This window comes from Ursus americanus, chromosome 23 (assembly GCF_024610735.1).
Source record: "Ursus americanus isolate L20-20 chromosome 23, mUrsAme1.1.p, whole genome shotgun sequence".
NCBI classification, from domain to species: domain Eukaryota; kingdom Metazoa; phylum Chordata; class Mammalia; order Carnivora; family Ursidae; genus Ursus; species Ursus americanus.
In genome coordinates, this window is record NC_142149.1 from 12,918,195 (window position 1) to 12,938,238 (window position 20,044).

Here is a 20,044-nt window from a genome sequence, read left to right on the forward strand (position 1 = left end):
CCACTCTCGAAAACCAGATATAGATAAAAATCTGAATTTACAATGAGAGTCTTTTGGAAGTTGATTACTCATTATCGAAGGATCCAGAACAGGGTCTCTTTAAAGAACAAGTATCCCAGAGCATTTTAATACAGCGGCTGGTATACAACTTTGAGAGGAGCAAGAGGCATTGTCTGGGGGGGGGGGGGGTCAAACACTCTGCCGCCCACGGGAGCCAGCCAGGAAGGCAATGCCCGTGACTCGGGCTGCGGATGGGACTCCGCGGCCCAGACCTAGGCAAGCACGCCAACAGCCTTTTAGCCAGTAATGTGAGACATGTCACAATAGCGTCCCACAGTTCTATTTGGACAGCTCCTCTCAAGCTTAGACCAGAGTTAGCTGACGTCCCCCCCTCCCCTTCTCTTTCTATGTTTTTCTTCTGGGGGAGAACCAGGACTGGTTGCTAGAGCAACCAATTTATTTCTGCAAGCGCGTTTTAACTTTCATCAGATGTTCCGTTTGACAGGAAGTTTGCCTTCTGGGGGTCTGCCTTTTCGCAAGCACAAGCACGCTCTTTCCTGAGCCCACCCTACCCTTTCTTCTGCCCTAGGGGTTAATGCACATATTTACTCCATGGGGGGGGAAAAACTCCAAACTTTAAAAACAAGGCTTTTGGAGGAGAGAGAAAAACAAAGTAATTACATTTCCAAGCCTGCTGTCATGAGATAATAAACTTGTAGGGTCTCAGGAGAAGTTCGCTACACAAGTGTGGGTTCTTTTTTTTTTTTTAAAGCTTGTTTTTGTTTTCTTTTTAATTTTTTAAAGGATTTTTAAAAAGGTTTTATTTATTTATTTATTTTAAAGAGAGAGAGAGAGGAAGACCAGAGGGAGAGGAACAGGCCGACTCCACGCTGAGCGCAGAGCCCAATGCAGGGCTCGATCCCATGACCCTGAGATCATGACCCGAGCCGAAATCGAGAGTCAGATGCTTAATCGACTGAACCACCCTGATGCCCCCAGTGTGGGTCCTTCTTTGCTATCCCCCTCCCCATATGGCTCAGGGAAGCTATTTATTCATCTTTTCATTCAACAAATATATATATATTGGGCATTTCTCCATGCTGGGCCCTATGTTAGAGGGTAGAGGGCCAGAATTGAATAAAACTGAGATGGCCTCTGCCCTCTTGGGGTTTGCCTTGTGTGGAAAAGTCGGACATTAAACATATCAGCCCTCAAATCACTACGGAAGAGCTAAGAAGAAAGGTACCGAGAAAGAAGGAAGAGGTGCTCAAGGCCCACGAGCCATCTGGAAAAGCCTTCCTGTGAATGTGATGTTTAAGTCAAGACCCCTTCTCTGTGCATCGCTACGTTGAGTGAGGAATCCGTTGCCTTGCCCCTCACGTGTTCGTTGCATTCGTGTCCTAAGGCTGCCATCACAAATGACCACAAGCAGGGCGGGTAAAACAGTACATGCTTATTTTTTCACATACTAGAGGATAAAAGTCTGACATCAAGGTGTTGACAGGGTTGGTTCCTTCTGGAAGCTCTGAGGAAGAATCTATTTCAGGCCTCTCTCCTCACTTCCGGTGGCTGCCGGAAATCCTTGACATTCCTTGACTTTCTATGTGCGTCAGTCCATTCTCTGCTTGTGTGTGTCTTCTCCCATTGTCTTGTAAGGACACTTGTCCCTGGACTTAGGGCCCACTCTAATTCAGGATGATCTCAAGAACCCCAACTTGATCACGTCTGCAAAGACCTTTTTTCCAAATAAGGTCACATTCAGAGGTTCCAGGTATTAGGACATGGACATCCTCTTTTGGGGGTCACGATTCAACCCACTACATCTGCCAACTGAGTAAATGAATGAGTGATCTCCTTCCCCCTTCATAATCCCTCATCAAAGAGAATTGGAGCAACCCGAGGCCAGGCACTAGCAAGAACCCAAGGGGTACCGCCGTGGACTGGAGAGCCGCGTGTGACTCAGAGGCTCTATGAGAAGCAAACTCTCTGCTTTTCAGCCAGCTTACTTCTCGGGGGTGCTTGTATTTACCACCAGTTTCTCTGAGGTTGGGTAGAACCGTGGCCAGAGCACAGCATTTCAGGTAGAATTGACTCAGAGTCCGTAAACCACCGAGAATTGGAGTCCGCGTGGCATGGCCCGGCCTTTGTGCTCTCCTGCTCCCGACCTCCTTCCGAAAGCAGTGAATATTCCAACATCTGTGTGTGCGGAGGAAGTGGGTTATGACGGCTCATTCTGTGTGCTAACTTGCTTGGGCTCAGGGATGCCCAGAGGCTGGTGATAGGTGATTTCTGAGTGCGTGTGTGAGGGTGTTCCTGGAAGAGATTAGTATTTGAGTCAGTAGCCTGAGTAGAGATGGTCCTCTCTATGCAGGGGGAGCATTCTCCAATCCACTGAAGGCCTAACCACAACAGAAAGACAGAGGAAGGGAGAATTCTCTCTGTCTCTCTCTCTCTCTCTCTCTCTCAATTCTGGAGCTAGGACATCCAGCTTTTTCTGCCCTTGGAGATCAGAGCTCCTGCTTCTCATGCTTTTGGGCTTCGACTGAATTATACCAGCGGCCTCCCCACTTCTCCAGCCTACAGATAGCACATCGTGGGACTCCATAGCCTCCATAATTTTGTGAGCAGATTCCCATAGTAAATCTCCTCTTACATATCTGTTTCTCTGGAGAATACTAAAACACACGTCAATGAGAAATGTTGTTCCGAATGTCTTGGTCAAGGTTGCTGTGACCTCGCATCCCATGCCTGGGGACAAGCACACCTCACCACACCCACCCAGTTCACAGACGGCCTCCTCACATTCCAGCCCGTGCCGGAGGCCCCCTGCTATTGTGATGACACCAGCTATGGAAACTGAAGGGTGTCCGCTGCTAAAAAATGGGAGGGCTGTCTGTGCACCCCCCTGTCAGGGCAGAGAGGCTCTGGCGCACAGGGGACCTTCTGCAGGGCACACGGGGCCTTCAAGGGTCTCCAACACATCTGCTTTTCCAAGTTCGCCACAGGCTTATTGTCCACCCCAGGGTTTTGTCCGCTAGAGACCCCGCCCCAGCCCAGTTCCTGCTCCTACGGACCAGCCTCCTCGCCTCCGGGAGGAAGAGTCCATCTGCTGGGATCCAAGACGGGCAGGAACCGGGTCCCTGAGGCAGGCAAGTGAGCTTACAGGAGCAGGCAGGAAGGCGTGTGCAGAGCCCACAGGGAGGGTGCCCGTGGAGCGGGAGCTCCAGTTTCTGTTCCCAGGGGTTCACGGTGGTGTGGCCAGACCTGGAACCACAGGGCTGAGGCCAAGATGCTGTCCCTGGGTGGTGAGTTTCTTTGATAACCACACCTGAGAAGGGCCTCCTTTTCCTGCCGAGTCCCAGCCTCAAAATGCCCTATGTCACCTGAGCTGAACCCTCCCAAGGGGGTGTAGGGTGGGAGGGGACCCAACCCGTGGACCCTCCAGCCCGGAGTGCTCCATTCTCTTCGTTTGTGGGCACCAGCACTGCCCCGTTAGCTCTTCAGCCCCCAGGGCCTCTTTACTCTTCTCCCAGGGGCCCCCCTGTAAGCCACTTTAGCCCGTGCTCCACTCGTAATAAAGTCCCAAGGCAGTTGAGTTTAAAGACACAATTATGCATTATGGATAAAGGGCAGCTTGGCATCTGCGTGTGCTCTGTGGCTTCCATAAGCGGGCTGGACCGGTCTGTCCTCTCCCCTGAGCCACGGGGCAAGGGGGGGTGGGACTCCCGCGGTGCCCGCAGCCCCTGAACTAAGCCCAGGGTTCCTGGCCACTTTCCCCAGGATCGTACTACAAACTGACGAATGTTAGCGACCCGCACCCCGTCTGTTAGCAGCAATCACGAAGGTGCTCCCAAATGCTGGGAGTTTGGGGTTCTTTTTTTTTTTCTTTTCCTTTTTGCCTTTTTCAAATATTTATGAAGAGATTTTCCATTTATCCTGACACATCTTCTCCACCGTGGGTGTCAGCTGGGAGGGCTCAGACAACAAACTCCAGAAGGTATTTTCCCTAAAGCAGCATCTGGCTCCATTGGCAAGTGCAGCGGGCGGCTTGCTGGGAATTGGCCGAGGCAGAGGGAGGAGGAGCCTGGGGCCGAGATGGAGCGAGGCGTGGATGGGCCTGGGGCATCTCAAGAGACCCAGGTACGCCTGCCACTTGGCATCCCGCAGCCCCAAACCCCCGTATGAGCCAGGCACGGGACCCCCATGATCACCACCGTCCACGTCTCATCCTTCATGCCCTCTGGTCTTATGCCAAAGCTCCCGGACTTTCCCGGCTAAACCACGGGTGGGGGGGGGCGGTGACCAGCTCCCCACAGCAGATTCCAGTTATTAATGGGATAAGATGCTGGAGAAGAAGGTGCTGGCTTGCTCCCTGCGTCCCCAAGCTCTCCCATCCCGGGAGGCCTTCTGTAGGCAGAGCCAGAGCCCTCCCCGGTTCTCCCTGCTGGGCATTTCCCGCCTGCTGGGTGGGAAGGCAGACAAATGGCAGGACAGCACGACCCATGCTGGGGACAGGGCAAGTCAGCTTGCTTGCAGGGCTAGAAGTGGCAATGAGAGCCTTGTAGAATCTTCCAGATGTTAACCAGCATAACAGCTGCCTTCCCTACTCACCCTGGGCACAGCCAGCCCAGCCGATGCCAGGAGCCCCCCACCCACCATTCCCTGTCAGTTACCGCAGAGACTGAGCCAGGCTGTGTTTGCTGGCAATGAACTTAGTTAAAAACCAAATGCTTTTCAGGAGAACTTGGGTCCAAAGGTATCATGGCTTTGTGCCCTGATTCTTTCCTGGACTATACATTAGGAATCACTCGGGAGCTTTAAGAAATATTGATGTTCAAGCCCCATTCCAGAGCGGCCAGAATCTCTGGGGTTGGGGTGTATATCCCCAAAGTACCCCTAGGCCATTGTCAAGGGTATCCGGGGTTGAAAACTATTGAGCTATGGCAAGAATGTGTCCCCTAGAAACAGCCAGTCCTAGTCCAGAATCCTAGCTCTTCCGTGTACTAGCCTTGACCGTGAACAAGTTACTTGCCCTCTTAAAACCTCCGTTTCATTATCTGTAAAATGGGGATAACAACATTTTAGTCGTTATAAAGTGCTACCGCACACGTAACGTTCCAATAAATTAGAGCTGCTGTTAATTCTACCGCATCACAAACCCATCAGGTGAGACAAGAGATTGTTGGACTTGGCTGTGCAGGGCAGCCCAGCGGGCAGGGGTTCAGGGAAGCGGAAGACGAGGCGCCTGGTTCCTGGATGCTCAGAACCATTCCCTGCAGAGCTGCCTCGGGGCCTGCCCTCTGGGTAGGCGCTGCAAGAGGACAGGTGCCATCTTCCAGGTGACAACGCCCTCAACAGACACAGCACCAACCAAGGAAGATTTCTCCCTGAATTTAAAAAGATCTAAAGCGCTTAACATCTTTCCTCTAGGAAGTCAATTCATTTTCCATCCCCTGTATATCTGGAAATGGTCTGTTATCAGATCCAGCCGAGTGTGGAGCCAGATGTGAGTGTCTGAGCATTCGCTCTGCCCAGTGCTGCCGTGGTCTGGGGGGGATGGAGAAGGCCCCAAGGCCATGCCAGGGGGCAGGTGCTTCCCGGCAGACACACCAGAGAAGACCCTAGTGATTCTGCAGACCACTTGAAGAGGCCCCTAACGTCCTGGGTGCATCGATCATCCATATAATAAATATGGTTTCTTATTTCATATGATGTGACTCTACCAGGGACACCTGCTGATGTCAAGCCACCTTGACTGGGTCAGCTGGGGCCGCGTACCTCACCCATCGTCAGCGCGTCAGCGGCTCTCCCAGGGTGGGTGCTGCTGGGCCAAGTGCTAGCTGGGGAGGACTGAAGATCTTGCCTCAGCTCTGAATCCTACACACTGGGTACCTCAGGCCCCGCTGTCCTCCGGCTGCAAGATGTCCAAGAGAGTTTTGACAACAGACAGCAATGATTTTAATAATGTCTTTGTTGGGATGCCTGGGTGGCCCAGTCGGTTAAGCATCCGACTCTTGATTTCGACTCAGGTCATGATCTCAGGATCATGAGATCGAGCCCTGCGTTGTCCAGCGTGGAGCCTGCTTAAGATTCTCTCTCTTGCTCCCTCTGCCCCTCCCCTGCTCTTTCTCTCTCTCTCTCAAAGTAATAATAACATTGATAAAATAATGCCTTTGTCACCCAGGAGATCCACATTCATAGGTTCCCAGAGGACAAAATGAACCAACAGAGAGGGGCCCACTGAGAAAAACCCAGTATTTCTGGACTGGAGAAGATAATGGGGCTGCTCTATCTTACAAAGGAAACTTGAGTTTCATAAAGTTAGTGATTATTCGTAGAGGAGGATACCGAGTAACTTAAACTTCACTGTTAGGGAGTATTAATGAGTAAGATAATGAAAGCTATCATTTATTAAGTATGTATTAAATCAAAATTATAAGCGTGGGATCTGGAGCCTGACTGCTGAGGTTCACCACTGGGTACATCCCTTGGCGATGGATTTACCCGCTCTGTGCCTTGCTTACCTCTTTGGCAGGAGGAGATCAATAATGTGCCCATCTCAGAGAGTTTGGGCAAGTGAGTTTCGTACAATGTGGTAAAACACTTAGAATGGAGCCCGGTGCTTGTGAAATGTTCAGGACACATCAGCTCTTAGCTGCATCAGTGCCTTGCCCAGACTTCTTTAATCTCCAAACAACCCCAGGAGGCAGGTGTTTGGGTCCCCATTGTACTGAAGCCCAGAGAGCTTGAGCCACTAGTCCAAGGCCACACAGCTGCAAATGGCAGAGCACAACTAGAAACCTCGGTCACTCGGAAGCCAGTGACCTTCCCTTTCCTGTTTGCAAGAAAAGGCCATGGAGAGAAAAGCCGCAAAGACCCAGCAGCCCTTCAATAACAAAATGAGCGGGCATAGCAACAGAGAAGGCAGAGTGCAAATATTCCATTGATACCCGTGATTCAGAAAGACATCTGCAGGAGAAAGCAAACACCACACCCCCCCCCCAACACACACACACTCGGTAGCAAGCACAGCTCCACGAGGGCCAAGAGTAGTCAGGCCCATCCCCCCCCGCCCCCCGCGGGCCACTGAGAGAGCAGGGGAGGCAGGAGATGCAAAGGAACGTGTCACTCAGGAGCCGAAAGTAGCCGGATGGACCCTGAACCAGACCTTGCATTCCACAGCCGGGCACTTTTCAGCCAAGATCTGCATGAACCGCTCCCTGTTCTTTCAGCTCCTGCACAGGGCTGTTATATTTTAGGAATTAAAAGCTCCACTTCGGCAAAGGCACAAATGACACACGTTAGTTGCAGGGTGGGCTGTCGCTGACCACCTTCCCCACCCAGCCCCCGGTTTCAAATGCTTCCGCCCCCCTGTGCCACTGATTTCTTCCTTGGAGTGTTCTTCTCAATCCTTTGAGAGTCGGCTCAGTTTCAGAGGCTGGCTGTGGACAAAGGAACCTCTCGGCCTGTTTGTCCTGTCGAGTGTTTTGAAAAGAATGTTCTCAGAATAACCAGCTAACTATCGAGCGTGCTGTGCCGGAAGCTTTGGCCAAGTCAGGCCTTTAATATCAATATGCTCATCAGCGGGGCTGGTTCTGGAACAATTTCTAGCGGGGGAGACTGCCCCACCGGCGACTGAGTGCAGCCCCGAGTGGGATCCGGTTTGAAAACACACAGGTCTTCAATAAGCCCACACGGACTTCACTCACAGTTGGCTGCTTTGTTCACTGTGCAACACTGACAGCAGGCCACTGCCTTCCTCTCCCACTGACAGTAAACAGAAAACCCAGGACAGGGTGGCGGACAGAGGACCCCGGATCAGGGCTGGCCTTCTGCCCTCCGCTCTGGCCAGCACCAGGACGGGCACTGGGAGTAGGAACCAGGAAGGAGGAGGAGGGTGGGCTCCTAGAGGTGGCTTCCAGCACCTGACAACAGCCTCGCCTACCCTACCTGCCTAAGAAACGGGGAATGTGCTCCATCCCCGGCCCTCACCGCCCTCCCCCTGGGGTTGCCAGGGGCAGCCCTTCCTAAACCTGTCGGCCCTCCAAAGTCACAACTTTGATAGTCACCTGAACCTGATTTCATCTGGGTAAATACATGAAAGAGGAGAAGAGGAGGAAGCAGACGTGGGCAGAGGGGGCTTCGAAGACCCCGAACCTCGGCACTGGCAGCTGGGAGCTGGCAGACCCTGGCGGTGCTCGGGCAGAACTGGGTTCAAATCCCAGCTCGGTCACTGCCTCTGTTTAGCTGCAGGTGCGTCTCCGACAGAACGGGGGTAAAGGCATCCACCTTCTACGGCTATTGCCGTGAGGAGATGGAAAGGTGCACACACAGGCAGCGGCACACAGAGGGCACTCATGAAATGCTGCTTCCCTTCCCTCTGCACTTCGGGGCTGGCCTGGCGTGGAGACGGCGAGTGCACCAGCGCTCTATTGTGGCGGAGCTGAGAAAGAAGGCTGTGTATCCAGCTCCAAGCACCTTGAATGGGATGGAAGTGATAAGCAAATGAGATGGAATAAACGTGAATACATAAAGCCAAGAAGCATTTTCTGATCTGCGCTCTTCCTCAAAGGAACCTACCGAAATACGAAGAAAAAGAAAAAAAAAAAAAAGGCGTTCTCGCGGTGTGCATAATCTGATGGAGGGGAGGCTGTCAGTAGCAGGATCTGGAGGCATTCTTCTTGGCTTCTGAGCAGCTTGGATGGGCTGCAGATAAGCCTCCACACTGAGCCAAGCCCCGGAACCTTCTAAGGCTCATCCCCAACCCTTTGCTATAGAAAATCAAAATCACTCTTTATGTCTATTCACCGGAAATATCTCCCTGGCTCTCCAAATATCCCCCTCCTCCCCCATTAAGTCTTCTGAAATCAGCAGAACCATCTGCTTTGGGCATGGAAATGAGATATTACAAAAAGTTGCCACACAAAGGTCATTATTTCTGGAGGACAAAGGGGGAAAGCAAAGCTTTTAATAAAGGCTTTCGGAACCGCGTTCCCCTGGCTGGCGGAGGGCCTCTCCCTTCCTTCTCGGCCTGACTACAGATGCCGGGCGGCTCTGACATGTACGTTACACGGCGTGAACAGGCTAATGCGTATTCCTCTCCCACAGCCAGCGCCCCGCTGCCTCACCCCGGAGCCGGGATTGTCAGAGGGTTCTGAGCTCATTTTAAAGCTTTGTCTTCCCAGCCAAAGTGAAGTGAAGAATTGTGGTAATTACCCAACCGATCCAGTGAGAGGGAAAGAAACCAGTTTGTGTTGCAAAAGACGGCTTTGAAGGACCAGTCTAAAAATCTCCACCCACCCAGCTGTGCACAGAGGTAGTAATATGTGCGATGGCGTGTCCCCTCCCCCAACGGTAGATCTGCATGGAGCAGCATCCCCAGGGAAGGGAAGATGCCAAGTGTCCAGTCTCTCCAGAAGAAGACCAACCCAAAGCCTCCTCCTGAGCTAGCGAAAGACACATCCCTCCCTTGGATCTGGAAATGTCACGTGAGAGAAACTCCAGGGACCTCAGGCAGCGGTTAAATACTGCCATTTAGAGTTCTCTAATCCGGCTGAGCAGAAATTTCCAGATTTAAATTGTGCTCACCCAGGCATGATCAACGGTCTCAGACAGTCTTGAGTTTGCTCCAGCTCCCTTCACTGGCGGTCAAGTCCTTATTTGACTCCACAGTCTACACCCTCGAAATCTCAGGACTAAGCATGGTTGCCAGTTGGGTGCCCAAGGATAGAAAGGCAAATTGCCAAGCCCCATCGGTGTCCCCTTCCCCCACATCAACGGGTAATATATCACAGAGTCAAGCAGCCCTCGACAAGGACAAAGAGACCGTTTGGTGCCCTTGAAATATTCTGGTCACTGGGATCTGAGCTGAAACCTTCCAGGTGCAAGACCCTGAGCAAGTTACAACTTCTCTGTGCCTCGGATTCCCCAGGTATTGTAAGGGGGATAACAGTGAGAGTAACAGATGATGTAATAACGTATATCCGCTAGACAGTGTCTCCACTGTCTCCAAAAAAGAGGCTCAATGTCTCAAAAAAAAAAAAGGTAGAAAAGGGAGCATTTACTACTGATTCCACAAATGGTCGCTAAGTGGCTAAGGGTATGCAATGTGCAGGGCTACTTTATTTGGCCCTCAAAGGCACTCTGAAAGGGGTACTGGAGAGGTGTCCTTCTCTCAGGTGGTTCTGGCTCATCCAAGATCACCTGCTCGCTAGTGGTGGAGCAAGCTTGAGACACTGACATCTTGGCTCCTGGTCCCGTGCTGTCCCCACTCTCCCACATGCTCCTCAGAATGCTGGTGGGAGCTGGTCCAGTCGGGTCTGATGAATGAAGATTTCTGTTCTGTTTCCATGGGATTAACATGAGGATAGCTGGCTTGGAGGAGGGCCCCACCACCCATGTGTCACTTCCCAGACCTAAGAGCACATTGAGGGAGGCTGCTCACCCCTGCTCCCTCCCACAAATAAATAAGATCCATTTATCTTGCTTCCATTTATTTCTCTCAAAGTCCCTGAGAAAGACTGCAAGCAGGACAGGGGGGAAGGGATGTTCTCGAGGGACCCAGAAGCTGGCTGGTTGGTTTCTGCACCATATTTTGTGGAACCCTAGGTCCACGGGGGTGCTTTGGGGGCTGCAGGGGCTGCTGCAGGTGGGTAGGTGCAGGTATTCTGGGTCCCCTATTTAACCAGAGCAATGCCGGCTCTTACCTACACGGTGAACTTGTAGGAGACCTGGTTTATTTATGTTGGGCTTCTGTTTAAGATTTAATTTGAGGCAAAGATTTGCTCCTAAAAAAAAAAAAAAAGAAGACGATGATGAAAGCTTGAGATCTACCTTTCTGGGTGCTTCTGAGAACAGAACCCAGAACTTATCCTTGTGGATATCAGGGACATAGGAAGGCAGCTCTGTTCTGAGCCAGAGTAAGCCATCTCACACCAGGTGTGCACCTTCAGGCATACATTGGGCACCTGCTGTGTGCAAAACCCCAGATCAGGTGGCAGGTGGGTGAAAGTAAAATACAGGTGACAGCTCTTGAACTCTGAGACTTTGGGGAAGCATGAACAAGACGCCCCAAAGGCAGGAGAAGGGGCCACAAATATGAATTAATGCAGCCCGTCTGGTCCTTGGGCTACATTATCTTGGATTTTATTTATATGCTCTATTTCCCCCCAATCAGACTATAATTTTCCAGGGGACAAGGAACACCTTTCACTCTGCAAACATTTCTTCAGCACTTACCATATACATCAGGCATGAGAAAGGCTCACAAATTCAAGGAAAAGAGACCAGTAATTTCAACACGAGGTCATTAATTTTCTTTGGGTCATGGGGACCAGGGAAGGTGCTAGAAAGGAGGTGAAATTGAAGCTGCACCTTGCAGGAAGAATAGCAGCTCTTGGCATACTTCTTTCAGTTTCCTGGGGGTCCCGTGCAGCAGTCCCAGGACAGCCATCAAGGATGACAACTCGAGCTTTGGGGAGGGAGGAAGTAAAGCCACGTGGGACATCCCGGTGCTGGTCTCCGAGGACCTTCAGGAAGGAAGAGTTTGGAGCTGGGTTTTGAAGGAAAAGGAGGCTGGCTGCCTTGGCTCCGAGGAGAAGGGAGTGTGTCTGGGTTGGGATCATGCCAGCAGCAAAGGCAATTAAGTGAAGCCAGCAAGGTTTGAGGCAGAGACTGGCAATAAAGGGACAGAGGTGAGGGAAAGCCAGTTAAGCTCGAGTAGAGGGAAAGGCAAAAAGAAAGAAAGGTATTCAAGAGGGAGCTAGAAGAAAGAGGGAACAGCTGAGGCCTGCAGCCTTTGAATCGCATACAACTGGGGTGTTCCTGGACTCACAGGAATAGCCCACCAGAAATGTAATAATGGAGGGGAGCCCCCTCTTCAATCAAACCTCATCACCCCTCTGCCAAATAGGGATTCTATGTTCTTCCCAAATGACCTCTGGCTGACACCTCTCTTCTCCCTCAACCTCAAAGTCTGGGTCCCCCGGAGGAGCTGGTGGGGGCAGGAGCAGTTGGGTGGGGGAGGGAAGGGGCCAGGGCCTGGCTTGGCCTGTAATAGCTCTCAGCTGTGACCCACACCTGGGGCTTCTGGAAATCGGACCTGAACACTCCCACTGCCAGACTGCGCCTACACCATTCATCACCAGGTAAAGGCACAGATTTGTACACGGGGAAAGGAGGGCCACCACCCGCACGCACACACACTCCACAAACGAAAGAGTCCCCAGGGCCATCTACGGGAAAGCTGGGTGTCCTGGGTTGACTAAGCGAGGTGGCTGGCAACGCGGTTTCCCTTCCGTCCTCCTGGGAGCCCGAGCTTCGGCTTCCTTCGCTCCAATAATGTGAATGAACCCTGGGAGAGGCGGCGAGAGCGCGTGCGAGCGCGGAGAGGGGAGAGGAGCGGGGGAAGAGAAAATCCCGGCCGGGGGAGAGGGGCAGAGAGGGGAGCGCAAAGCCGGGCGGGGGCCGAGGCGCGAGGGGCGGTGCCGAGAGGAGCGGGGCGCGGGCCCGGAGCGCGGCGGCGGCGGGCGGAGGCGCGGAGGGCGCGGGGCGGAGGCGCGGGCCGAGCCGGGAGGGCGGGCCGAGAGGGAGGAGCCCCCGGCCTCCGCCGCCAGCCCGCCCGGCGGCCCGCGCAGCCCTCACTCGCCGCCGCGCCTCGGAGTTTGAGCCCCGGCGGGGCCCGAGCGCAGGCACGCCCGGGGCGCCGGGTCGGAGCGCGCAGCGCTGCGCCGCCCCCCGGCCCTCGGCCCCCCAGCCCGGGCGCCCCCGGAGCGGCGCGCGGAGGGAGGAGGGCGGGCGGGCGCGGCGGGCCGGGCCGGCGGGCGGCGGACTATGAGGCGCCCACCATGGTGCGATGCGACCGCGGGCTGCAGATGCTGCTGACCACGGCTGGAGCTTTCGCCGCCTTCTCGCTCATGGCCATCGCCATCGGCACCGACTACTGGCTCTACTCCAGCGCGCACATCTGCAACGGCACCAACCTGACCATGGACGACGGGCCCGCGCCCCGCCGCGCCCGCGGCGACCTCACCCACTCCGGGCTGTGGCGGGTGTGCTGCATCGAAGGTACGGCCGGCTCCGGCACCCACCCACCCCCCGACACACACACGCACACGCACACCCTGCCCGGGGTGCCGGCCGGGAAGGGGGTGGGCGCGGCACTGGCTCCGCGCGACACACAAAGGAGCCGGAGCGAGCGGGCGGGTCCCCTCGCGGCCAGCTGTGCACCAGCTCGGGGTCCCTCAAACCGATCCCACAAACTCCACGCACACGCACACCCCCTCGCACACAGACACAATGAAACACACCGAAACTCACACGGGCGCTCGTGCAGCCCGAGACCGGAGCGATCCCGAGGGGCCGCGCCGGAGCCCCCGGGGGAGGTGGAGGATGGCGTGGGGGCGGGAGGCGGCTGGGGTTGGGGGGAGCGGACCGGAGAGGAGGGGAGGGAGGAGGGGGAGGGGTTGCTTGGCAACCGGTGTCTGTGCGATTGCTATGGGAACTGGCCATCCTGGGGCGGGGCCGGCCGGGGGCGGGGAGCGCCTGGGCCGCTCCTCGCTAGCTCCAGGCCCGGGCCGAGGGGTGGGGGTGGGGGCTGGGCTCCGAGCGGCTCCGGGCGAGCGGGGTCACCGGAGCCTGACACCGCCCAGACCCTTCTCCGCCGCCTACTCTTCCACGGGGCCCCGGCCCTCCGCTCCCTGCTCGGTGGGGAGGGAGGGGTGCGTCACCGAGGCTCCCCCGACCCCAACTAGCAAGCCCTTCGTCGTGGTCCCTCGGCAGGGAGGCCGCGGGAGACCTCGGCAGGACACCTGAGTGCGCAGGGGCGATCCGCGGACCGACTACTGCCTGGGAGGGGCGTGGTCGCCCCGTCGGGGCAAAAGGGGCGGGGCACTGCGCCCCCCAGATGCGCGAGGAGGCCGTTTAGTAGGTGTCGTAAGGTTGGAATGCCTCTGGGGGCCGGGATTGGGTGTCCCGGGACCGTGGGGACCGCTCCCTCCGCGGGAGGGGCCCGGACGCCTCCAATGGCAAAATGCGCCCGACTTCAGCGCCTCCCGCCCGCCCTGATGCGGGAACTAGAACTAACAGGTGGCTGTGGAGGGGCGGTCTGGTTCCAGCCATGTTGTGGACGGGGCCTGCCGCTTGGTCTTGGCTTTCAGATTGGAGGAGGGATGGGGGGAAGTTGGCGGAGCGTTCCTTTCCGAGATCCTTGGACAGAGTTTCCTCTTTCTTTTTCTGTAACCTTTTCCCGTGTGTTAACTCCGCCCCTCCGTTATTCGGGGAGTTCTCCCACACACCCAGCCTTCCTTACTGCAGTTACAACCCCTGCAAATAGTTCAGCGGGGTTGGAGCTTGGTGGAGGTTGGTAGGGAGCTCTTAAAGAGATGGCCCTTTTTCTGGCCGCATTTGGAGTCATCTAAAAAGAGGCTTTTTGTAAAGCTGGGTCGGGCTCGGCGAGGTTGCACTTGCTCCCTTCCCCTCCTCCTAGACCTGCTCTCGCGGGAATCCTGCCCACCTCTGCCCCGCACACCCTCTCCCAAACGAGGCTGCCTTGTCCTTTGCCATTTGGAGTTTAATGCCAGAGCTAAGCAGAGTCTTGGAGGAGCGGGCATGTGCAGTCAATAGTTTGGAAAACACAGCCACACAAAGGATCAGTGGGCCCACGATCACACCCTCCTCTTTTCTTTTGAAAAACATTTTTGGTGTGCAATTGCTCAGATCACGAACACCTACTCTTCTCATCTGGAGAAAGTACCCACGTCACTACCTGCCACAGCACCTGAATTAGACTCAGAACAGGGGCTGCCGAGCCCCCATGTTCTGCCTCACAGGCTCTGCGTGGCACAGTAAGTCATGCCACTGTTGCCACGCAAAGGCACACGTGGACCCCAGGCCTCCCAGTTGCCCAGTGGAAATCAGAACTGAGTCCTCCACAGCGGCGAGCCTGGCCCCTGCGGAGCGGCCCGAATTCCTCCTTTATTAATTCCTCATCCTAATTAGGATTGATGCTGCACTTAGCATCTTGCCAGCTGCCTCGAGCCGTTTGCGCTCGGTGTTCATCAAGAGAGCCCCAAGCCGATCTGGGCAGCTGGCTCCGCCGGCAGAGGGAGGGTGGGGAATTGCCATCTGGGGGACTTCACCGCAAGAACTGAGCTGCCTCTGTCATCCCCCCGCCCCCGCCCGACCCGAACTCAGGGGTTCTGAGGGCCAAACCAGGCCACATCCGAAAGCTGGAACATCCTCGGACCAACCCAGGGCTGGGAGAGCTGGTTCAGGATTCCTTGTTGTGGCTCGCATCGTCCATCCCTGGACCTGGGTGGAAACAGCCAGCGTACCTTGGAGAAGCACAATCGCCTGACATCTGTGATGCTTCCACCTGCCAGCGAGGGTCCAGGCCGGGACCCAGACAGCACAGCCATCCCAAGCCCCTCCCTGGGGGGCCTGGTCACCCCAGGGTTGGCTTTGTGTGTAAAATGCATTTCCACCTGTTCTCTAGCAAAGTACCCCAAAGCTTTACATGAGGAAAAAAGAAAAGATCAAGCCTCCGGGCTGAACCTGGAGAAATACTGTAGCCCATTAACAAAGCACTGCTTGTGATGGTGGGACTCCAAAGGGTTTGCTGGCAACTCACAGTGATTCCAGTTCTGGTTGTCTCCTGTCAATGATGCTGCCAGGCTGGGAGAGCCCAGCCGTCTGTGTACTGAAGGCATCCCTGCGGTCAGACAGGCCCACCCCCAGCCTGGGCAGGGCTGCCATCACCCCAGCCTCTTTCTGCCCCCCAGAGCCCCTCTATCAGACAAGCACTCAGAGCCTGTGCATGTTAGCACATGGCATGTTCACGACAGCCCCGAGAGGATGCTGTCTGCACCCCCCATCTGCAGCCAATGGTACAGAGGCTCAGAGAGGGTAAGGCACTTGCCCAGAGGCACCCAGGTAGGAGGCTGCTGGGCCAGATTTGAGCCTTTGTCTCACTACAAAGCTCTTCCCACCATGTCATCCTGCCCTTTCCCAAACAGCTTCTGGGTTGCCATTAAAAATAGAACCAAGTACTTGACTACCCAGTGGAGCCTAGCTCTGAGGTTCGGCTGACAGCAGCATGAAGGCATTCAGAAGTGAGAATGTACAAGCGATGCCCAAATTGCATAACATACTCTCTCTCCCCTCCCCTCCCCTCCCCTCTCCTCCCCTCTCCCCTCTCTTCTTCTCTTCTCTTCTCATTTCTGCCTCTGTCTCTCTTCTTCTACCACATTCTGCACTATCCCTTCCCCATCACTACTAGCCTCCTGCTCCCCCCCTTCCCAAGACCCCACCTCATTCTTTCTTTGTGTCTTTGGTGACACTCAGCCCAAGGCTGGGGACATAGGAAAGAAGTCATAAATCTTCGTAGGACTTTTCTATCATAGGTATCACCAACCGGCATTTGTTCAATCTCTAATGTGTTTTGCAATTAGGCAGGGTATAGAATGTAAGGAAGCATTATGGAGCATGTCTCTGTACTGGGAACAGAAGACCTCGTGTAAATAGGACGGGAGGAGACTGTGGGCTCAGAGAGCCGCAGCTTATATCAGCGTGCCAAAGCCCCTACGCCCACTCTCAGCTCTGGAGTGTTCGCTGGGGCCCCTGGAGGTCAGGTCCGTGAGGGACCCACCTCCCGCTCCTGGGCAACATCTCTCACCCCAGTATACCCAGTCTTCATTCGCTCCATGGTACGCAGAGAAAAAGAAACTATTAGTACTGCACCCTGGAGCTAAGGGAGAGAGAAGACAGCCACCAGGGACTACCCAGGGGCTCCAGTCCGCCCAGGCCCCGCCCAGTTGCCCCGAGGCCGGGGGCGGGGCTTACTCCTCCAGGACCCGGAACGCTTTTGGGGCAGGTGCTGGGAAGCTCTGCCTTACCATGCTCCCAACAGAGGACCATTCAGAGACGTTTTGATTCAAATAACGGCCTTCCCACACCCACTCCACTCCAGGCACTGGGCTGGGAACTTATCCTGTCTGTGTTTGTTTTCATTCTCTCTTGGAAAAACTCACAGGCCGGCCTGTCCAGTCGAGCCCAGGTGGGTGACAGCAGCCAGAGCAGGGCTCCCCCGGCTAATCACCTCACGGCCAGCTCTCCTTTGCCCTCTGGTGTTGTTAATAACAGCCATCACTTAGTGAAGCCCTCCGTGCAGGACTACATTAGTTCATGTCATTGTCAACAACACTTCAAGGTAAATATTAATTATGTGCCTTCCTAGATGTAGATGGCTAAAGATGGTCACAGCTCTTGAGTGTTACAGAATGTCTTCAGTCTGGACAGATGGACCTGGCTTTCCACCAGCCAGAGGATGTCCTTTATTTGAGCCACACAGATTTGAGAAGGGGCAAGTAAGGGGGTTGTCTTATTCAGTTTGGGCTGCCATAACAAGATATGATAGACCCAGTGGCTTAAGCAGCATTTATTTCTTAGAGTTCTGGAGGCTGGAAGTCAAGATCAAGGGCCAGCCGATTTGGCTCCTGGCTTGCAGGTGGCCCCCTTCTCACTGTGTCCTCACAGGGCAGAGTGCCAGCTCTCTGGTCTCTCCTTATAAGGACACTAATCCCATCATGAGGACCCCCCACCCAACCTCATCTTAACCTAGTCACCGCCCCAAAGCACCACCTCCAAATACGACCAAGGGGTTAGGATGTCAACATATATGAATGTTGCATGTGACATATGTGACATTCATACATGACATCAGCATTCAGTCTGTTAGAGGGCTGTTCTCCCTTTCTGTCCCTGCTCCCTAACCAGTGCTCACTCTCTAGTCATTCAGGAAGGGGCCCTGACAATCTCCTCTTGTGTCTACCTTTCCTCAATGCCCTGCTTTGTTCTTCACTGCTTTCTCTCTTCTTGTAAGAAAATACCAGGTCTTTTTAACCGGACCCGGCTGACTTAGTGAGGAGAAGCTGGGGATCTCAGTGGTCTGATTTAAGGACCTCACCACAGAGCCAGCTTTGGAGGACCCCCATGTGAGGGGCTTCAGAAAGGCTCAGTAGGAAAGCAGCAGCTCTTTAAAATAAATCTCCTAGGTCAGTCTCCTCAGATGGGGAGACTCGAGATTCTCGGGCTATCGTCACAGAAGTGCAGTGGAGAAAGAGACCTCGGGTCATCAGATCCAGGGTCTCAGAGGTGAGGGAAGCAAAGAAAGGCAGAGCCCAACTAGAGCTGTGGAAGAGAGCTGGTGGGCCTGAGCGGAGGGGCCTAGCTGATCTGGACATTCTTCCCATTTCTGACTTTCTGCTATATGAGCCCCAGGGAGCCCCCTGCCCCCAGCCTCCAGGTTGAATCAGGTTCATGTGGCCACGACATGGGCCAGCAGGAGGGTGGGGATCCTCCGGCAGGAAGAACCTCTGAGATTACTTCGTTCAGTGGCTCTCAACCTTCTTTCTGCTAAGACACACATAGAAGGGCTCTAAGTCACGGATCTGCCAGGCCTGCTTCTATGCATTCATTCATTCATCCACTCATTTATTCATCATTCCACACATGGGCTCTGAGCACTTGCTCTGGGTCAGACGCATGAGAATCTTAGTCACAGCAGTGGGCGGGACAGACTCAGTCCTGCTCTCCCGGAGCCAACATTCTCATGGGGTAGCTGCCACTTGCAGGTACTGATGAGGGTTAGGACAGACACAGAGCAGGGGTGTACTGGGAGAGGCTGGGGAGAGTTGCCATCGGTCAAGGGGACAGGAAAGAGCTGTTGGACGTACTGGAGGAGGACCTTCCAGGAAAAGGCAAGCTGAAGCTCTGAGGGCTCCACCACCACATGGGGGTCCCAGAGAGGCTTGGAGGTCGGGATCAAGGCTTTGAGGGGTTTGGGGCAGGGGAGTAAAGTGATCTGATTTATGATTTTAGAAGAGTCTCTGGCTGCACAAGGTGAGTGGAGACTCCAGAAGGCAGGGGAGACCAGGAGACCAGTCTGGTCTTCATTGCAGGGGAGCAGACTGGAGGCTTGGGGCTAACTGGTGGCAGCACAGATGGGGAGAAGTGGAGAGAGGGACGGGCAGGAGGAGGTGAGGAGTCAGGGCTGACCGCCTGGATCTGGGGCTGCAGCAGCTGTACCCATGTGGGTTCCAAAGTTTGGCGCGACCACCCAGAAGTCATGCTGAGCAGTACCGAGGAGGGAAACTGAGGAAGACCACACTAAGTCATCACGGCCTCGAGCTTTTGGATTCATCATCAACAGCCTGTCACAACAGGACAGGGTTTCTCAATGTCAGGACACCGACATTTGGGGCTGGGTCCCTCTTGGTGGCAGGGGCTGTCCTGGTGTGTGCTGTTTAGCGGCATCTCCGGCCTCTCCCTACTAGAAGCCAGGAGCATCTCCCTGCTGCTAAGCTGTGACAACCAAAAATACTTGCAGACATTGCCAGATGTCCCCTGGGCTTGGTGGGGTGGGGGTGGAGCGGGGAAGCAGAATCAACCCCCTGTAGAGAACCTCTGCTCTAAGGGAAGCAGCGTGGGGGGGGGGGCAGGGGCGGACCCGAGTCCTGGCAGCTGTGGGAGCTCCACTCTTTTCTCGAGCCTTCAAGAAAACACATGCAGGGGGAGCAGCTCTACGGATAGGGTGACCTGGCATCTGCTTCAGGTGACTGTTGGCATAAGTGGTCACTTCCATTCCCTTCTTAAGAGTAATGACTCACAGGTGACCCCTCTCACCCCTGCCTGTGACACCCCAGCATGTGTCCACACTGGGGATGAGAACAGCGGATGGGGCCTGAGCCTCACGCTCTGCAAGCAAAGGAGACTCAAGGCCAGGGAGGCAAAGTGACTCATCCAAGGTCACACGGCTCGTTGGTAACAGACCTGGCAGCAGAAGGGGGTGTGGGGGCTGCCTGGTTAGGGCTTCCTGGGCATAGCCTCCCCTCAGGCGGCACCGGGGCTGACGCTGGGCAACAGGCAGCCACCATAGCATGACAGGCGAGCAGCAAGAAACGCAGGAAGATGAAGGGAACTCACTCCCTCTGGGCCTTTCTCTGCCACAGCTCACCAGCTCCATCACAGTTAACCTGCAGCCACACAC

At 54.9% G+C, this 20,044-nt stretch overlaps 1 protein-coding gene across 1 annotated transcript in view; it reads left to right on the plus strand.

Moving 5' to 3' along the window:
* The first annotated feature begins 12,713 nt into the window (after positions 1-12,713).
* Positions 12,714-20,044, plus strand: part of CACNG4 (calcium voltage-gated channel auxiliary subunit gamma 4) — a 59,630-nt gene continuing 52,299 nt past the window's right edge. The window contains exon 1 of the mRNA XM_045814282.2: positions 12,714-13,065. Within this exon, the coding sequence (XP_045670238.1) occupies positions 12,846-13,065 (220 nt within the window). The 5' untranslated portion in view covers positions 12,714-12,845. The remainder of the gene's footprint in view (positions 13,066-20,044) is intronic.